The 6,247-nt window shown below is 37.7% G+C and overlaps 1 protein-coding gene across 1 annotated transcript in view; it reads right to left on the bottom strand.

Annotated features, from left to right (window-relative positions):
* The window catches only part of BCO1 (beta-carotene oxygenase 1), a gene marked incomplete at both ends in the record, with an annotated part of 14,054 nt that extends 8,718 nt beyond the window's left edge, over positions 1-5,336 (bottom strand). Inside the window, 4 exon segments of the mRNA XM_082489504.1 lie at positions 741-841; positions 844-972; positions 2,368-2,496; positions 5,273-5,336. Of these exon segments, the coding sequence (XP_082345630.1) occupies positions 741-841; positions 844-972; positions 2,368-2,496; positions 5,273-5,336 (423 nt within the window).
* Positions 5,337-6,247: the final 911 nt, after the last annotated feature.

The following is a 6,247-nucleotide window of genomic DNA, read 5'->3' as shown; positions in this document are numbered from 1 at the left end:
GAAAAGCATCTTATCTCAGGGTAACAACTTAGAACATACCAACTATTTTGCAATAACTATGCAAGTGCTCTTACCAAATATCAAGTTCACGGTCATTAGAGGTAGTTCAGACAGGAAGAGGAGATGAGTAAGCTACTTGCATTTGTCAGGGAATATCCACAGCCGATTTTACGAGATATCAGAGGTGATATCATGATGACTTACACCTTGCCTCTCATACACAGCCTATCACCCTTTCTAATGGTACGAAAGCAGCTATTACAATGATCCCAAGTGGTTCTGAGTTTGAACATAAGATTAGCTCAGGCCTATGGGTGCAGTCCTTCAAAGCGCTGCACGTGAGTCAAGAAACAATTGAAGTTTCTCATCACTTTCTTTTTGTTTTGGTAAAAATGGTCTTTAATCCAGAAGTTTTTCTGATCTTTTTCAGTTATTGATGCTTTTCTTTTTTTTGTTGAATGAACTTTTCAAAAATTTCTTCCTTATCTCTTAATCTTTTCCTTTCTTGCTTCTTCTCCCCTTACAGAGTATAATTTTTATAAGCTTCTGTGAAACACTTGAGAAAGAAAATACTTGGTTTTTCAAAATTACAACAAAATGTACTTGCAATAGTGAATAAAACAGCCAATATTGCTGATAAAATGAATTTTAAATATTTGCCTTAGAATAACCCATAGAGTGTACGGTGCTGGATGTATCCCTTGGCCTTGTCAGCATTTGGAAACTGTAAATTTAGAAACCAAATTTCCTATTTGTAAATATCTGTCAAGGGTAAAGAGAAAGACATTTGTGCTGGAGAGAGAAGTAAAGAGAAAAATCTTATTGGAAAAAGCATTGCTTACTTGGCAAATATGTTTTTGCATGGATCTGGATAAGCCATAGTTCCAAACTCAGACATGACGATTCGATTCGCTTCTATATTGCAGTTGTATGTGTCGCTTCGGAGATACTTACTTCTGTAGTAAACTTCACCTGACAAAGGCCAAACAGGTTTCAATCACATTTCATACTGAGTTCTTTAGAAAATTAGCATAGGTAAAGTCAGAGAAAGAGTTTCTCAAGCAGCTGTCCTTTCACTGAGAAAAGTTTGCAATGAAACCGACAATGCCCTTAACTCCCTGTTTTGGAAGGGTTTGTCAGCTCTCTGAGGAACCCGGGACTGTTCTTGTGGCTGCTGTGATTTGTTACAATTCGTCTAGCTTCCTTGACTCCCAGCGGGTTTGGACAATACTGGGGGACTGGGGAGAGGAAAGGAGGGATTTGGATAAACTATTCCAGTAAACCAAAACAATCTGTGTAAAAATGATTAATTATACATCAATGTGTGGGTGGTGACAGATCTCCTTTATTGGCAAAATTTAATTATGAGAGGGTAACAAATTGCTTGAAGGAATCAATGTCTATCCTAAACAATTTAATGGACCACTATACTTGAACTAACTGAGCTCTGTTTGCTTTAGGTAAGTAAAATATACAGGCAATTTTAATAAAACTGGTCATTTCTTTATAGGTTATTTTGTTAAGGATCTAGAGCTGGACAGGCAAGGAGAAATTGCAGTTGCATTAAATGCCTCCAATGACAGAAATGCAAACTAAAAAGTAAACACCAGGAAGGGAGGATGACAGGAGGAAAACCCAGTTCTTTTACAGACACATATTTTGCAGCAAAAATCTAGGTGTAAAACATCCTGCCTCACAATGTAAAACAGCTGAACTGGTAGAAAGTGCTTTAACTGAAAACAAAAAATGAAATTGTTTTGGATAGAGGAGCTGCCTGTTTTCCCTCCATAAGGATGACAAGTAGGAGGACTGCTTGCAGGGGTGTCAGGTATACGTCAGTGAGGTTTGATATATGAAGTGACACAGTGGCCCACTTTCTCTCCTGGTAGCTGTTATAGCTGCAACCAAATCCCAAAAGGGGAATGTTAGTCTCCCCTGAAACTAGGTTGTTCATCCACAACAGAAAAACCTCTGGATATTACAGTACTTTTGGTTGATCCAGTTTGAAACAATAGAGGTTTTCCTGCTCTGGGTGGACGGCAAAGGCTGCCCTGCAGTGACCTGCTCAGAGCTGGTTGCAGGCTGTCCTGCAGCGCAAAGAATATTGAACTTTGGGACTCCAGAAAAAAAGGAGAACATGCTCTATCTCTGATAACAGCCCAGCAGAGATACTCCTCCTGCTGCTGCAGAGAGTGAGGTGTGAGTGTATGTTTGAAGAGGCCTTCCCCAAAGCGGTTACCACCTCACCACACATGCCACTCTGCAGACTAAACCCACAACATTCTAACGCTAATCAAACTCAAAACAGAATTAGCAACCAAGATCTGGGTTGTTAAGCTTTTTTTAATCTGATGTGCAACAACTTACCATTTTTAAATGTAAAGCTATGCAGCAGAGCCAAGCCATCAAACCAGTGGTTATACTTAGTGTCCCCTATCGTGTGCATCCCTGGGCCATTTCGGAGAAGTATCCCTTGCAACCACGTGGGCAGCTGACCTGTGAACAAAAAGGAGATACCGGTATCCATTCGCTTAGGCGAGGGGCATGTTACAGGACGATTCTCCTGAGGGCATAGGCTTCCTATAGGCAGACAGGCTATGGCTGTAAGTCAAGATTTGTAACAGCATATAATTAGGTTGGAGTTTTGGTTAACAAAAAGATGACCTGCTTAAAAACATGGCACTAGTAATATTCTGCATGAATATTGCTATATGAGATTACTACAAGAAGATGAGATTGGTGGAACGTAATTTGCTAAATATCAGGAATTAAATAAAGTTGGACCTTTCTTTCCTGCACTCCAGTTTTAAAGTGATATATTTAAACCCTTTCACTCATGCCAGGAAAAGCTAGTGCTTATGAGAAATAAACATATTTTATAGGTTATATGACTTGCATTGACCTTCAGTACATCAATTTAAACTTCAGGCTAAATGAATTCCAGTAAAAATGTAGTTAAATAAATTACACAACATAATGTAATGTCATTTGGGGAGTGCTTTTGTGACACTAGTCGGAATGTCAGTGTTTTTTGAACACAAATAAACGGTAGGAATATTATACTAAAAATATATAAATACTGTTGAGGTTGGAATACAAAATGTTCTTCATCAAATCCCTGCAAGAAATACATTTGACACACAGAATAACAACAATTAAAGAATATCACTAGGGTTAAAGAGCTGTACAAAAGCATATCAGGTATTAAATTAAAAGCTTCACTTGCCTCTTTGTGTGTACACCTCCTGAGGGAATATTTAAGATCACATACTACACATTTCCACACAATTCCTGCACTGAACATTGTCTCTGCATAAACAGCTATTCAGAACTTTTAATTTTCCTTATCATTTTGTTTGTGACCTCATGTTGAATATGTGGACACACTTTCTTATTATTACTCCCTTTACAACAAACAGAAATGTCCTCCCATGGAAATATTAAATTTTGTCAGAACTGATGCATTGCAGTCCTCCTTTCCCTGCAGTGAAAATGTAATACTTCTGCATATGAGGTCTTGTGGGGTTTTGATTCAGTTAAACTGTCTTCTGCTTGGGGGCCCATCATTCAAGAAATTTCTGCAATTCAGTGAACATCTTACAGCTCCTAGGGCTAAAAATTTTGTTTAGAAATTATTCCTCTATATCGGATTAATGATGCTCGAAAAGTTCCAGGACAGGCCAATAAAATAATTTTACTGGAAGAGATAAACAGGGAAAAAAGGTGATCTTTTTAAGGCACTGTGGACTCAATGCAGCTTCTGAAACTTCGGGTGTAAATCAGTGTCGTTTCTGGCATAATTCCAGTATCAAAAGCATGGAGCAAAGGGTCATCTAGTGAGGTTTTCAGATGAAAATTCCTCTTAGTGGGAATTAAGAATTTTTGTAAATCACACTGGGTAGTAATCAGCATCCTAAAGTGCTTAAATAGCTTTAAAAATCTGGACCTTGCATCTTTTTTGCTTCAGACTTTTATCTGAAGTGGAAATAATGATACTTTTCTATACCATGTGAGGAGACAATAGTGACACAGTAAAATCTCAAAATATTTGGAAGTTTGTTATCATAGCAACGGAGTGTCATACAGTCACATGGCTGTACAGTGTTTAGGAGAGCACGGGTTAAATTACAGATTACGTTAGAAATACGGGGTCATATTTACAGTGTACATATTGAGTAACAAGGAGCCAAAATGCCAGCAGAGCTCAGGGCTAGCAAAATATTTAATGAGGTCGAGGTTCTCTTTAGTTTTCATGATTGGTAAATACTGAATCATCATTACCACTGAACGAATATTTTGCATACATAATTTTATTTTTTGAAATATGCAGATCAAGTCTGATAAATGGTTTGTTTGCAAACAACTTCAAATATTTCAATAATAAGTTTTTGTCTTGAGCAAAAGAAAATTGAAAGGCATAAACCTACGGCAAATTATAACAAAGGACTTTGACTTGAAACAACATCTTTTCCAATTCAGCCACCAAACTGAACAACAAGGTCATGCAAGTTTTAATTGTCATCTTTTTAAGTGTCGTACTTGGGAATTGACTTTAAAATTGGTATTAGATGCATACCATTTCTTAGACTACATGTTACAAAAAATGTGGCATATAGTTACTAAATAGGGGGTCTCAGCAACAAATCTTTCCTGTAGCTGTAGCAGAAAACCCTTCTGTAAAGTAAAAAAAAAAAGCAGTAAAAATACTAGATTTATCAAGCGTTCATCCCTAGAGAGCAACTTTATCTCTGTGAAGGACACTCGCAGTTTTTACTAGATTAACTTCTGAACCCTCTTTTTAATGGTACACAGTGGCATTTATTACTGCTGCTTTTCTATTCAGAAATACCATTGTTGAAGAGTCCCAATTTTGGTGTCCCTCTCCAAGAGGCAAGGAAGACTGTGAGTAGACAGAGGGAGGGTAGGGAAGGGTTACAGAGAGGAGAAACCGAAAGTCTGAGCAGAGCCATGGCGGAGGGGGTGTCACCAGATTAAATCCTGAGACTTCGTCCCTCACCACCAACTTCAGTGAATCCTGTTCAAACTGACTTTTTGGAAAAGTACACAGAAATGCTCATAAAGTGAGAAAAATCTCACAGTCGGGGCACAAATATTATCTGACCTCAGTCCTTTAAACAAAATTCACTTAAGGTTTCTCGCTTTCTCAGTTTCCCTTTTCAGTGCTGTTTTGGGTGAACAAATGTTTCAGTGTTTACATATTTGAAAAAAACAAAGTAACCGCACATATTAGAACGGATTTTCTTTCACTTACCTTTCACCTCAGCTTTTATGGGCTCTGGATGTTCTTCTTTATTTCTACCAAATATCGTATCCATCTCCATGTAGTAAACACTTTCTGTGTCCTCTCCCCAGCTGCTCCTGGAGCCGTAGTTGTCCCCTCCTGTCTGGGCTAAGAACAGCGCTTTCCTGTTACATATAAACATAAGGTCAAAGTGCAATGCGAGGTAGTGGCTGGTGGCTTATAGATTGACAATTTATAATAGCTGATCTTTAATCCCTAGCACATACACTATAATTCTTACACTTTCTTATTAAAATTAACTCTTTCACTGATTCAAAGGAGAAGTAAGAAAACCATAACTTGCCTGTTTGCTCCTTATGAACCTATCTGAAGCAGCCAGGCGCACCTAAGGAGTCAGGTGAAATGAATCTGAAACATCACCTTCAGCATCTCGGGTAAAATTTTAGACACTGTGTAGGGGTGCTTGCCCTCTTGTCAGGTGGGGAGAGAAAAAGAAAAGAAATCTCTACCCACTGTTCTAGATTCAGCTCTTTGGGAGTAACAAACATTTCAGAGCAGGGTATCATCCTTTTCTTTCCATTCTGTGAAATTTAAACTGGGATATTCAATGAATTAACAAAATATCATCACTGAACAGTCATGTGCTGTATTTCTTTATAGACAAACTGTTCCAGAGTGAACTGATTGTCACATTTTTTAATTAAACATCTTTTCACAAATAATCACTAAAACGTATTCTCCCATATGTGACCTGAATCCACTCTGGGAAAGCATGGCAGGAATCATTAAAAATAAGGTGGATTTTTAACTTCATGCTTTTGTTTCTAGATAAGGTACTTAACTGAGTTCCATGTTGTTAATTTTAAAATCCTCTGGGAAAAGAATTATTTCAATATAAAGCATGTGATTGCAGAGCAAATCATAGGCTCCATTGAACATGAAGGATAAAAAGATTCTTTGCACAATTATATATTATGCAATTTC

The sequence above is a fragment of the Vanellus vanellus genome, assembly GCF_965231255.1.
Source record: "Vanellus vanellus genome assembly, chromosome: 12".
Lineage (NCBI taxonomy): Eukaryota > Metazoa > Chordata > Aves > Charadriiformes > Charadriidae > Vanellus > Vanellus vanellus.
This window is presented reverse-complemented; position numbering and strand designations above follow the sequence as displayed.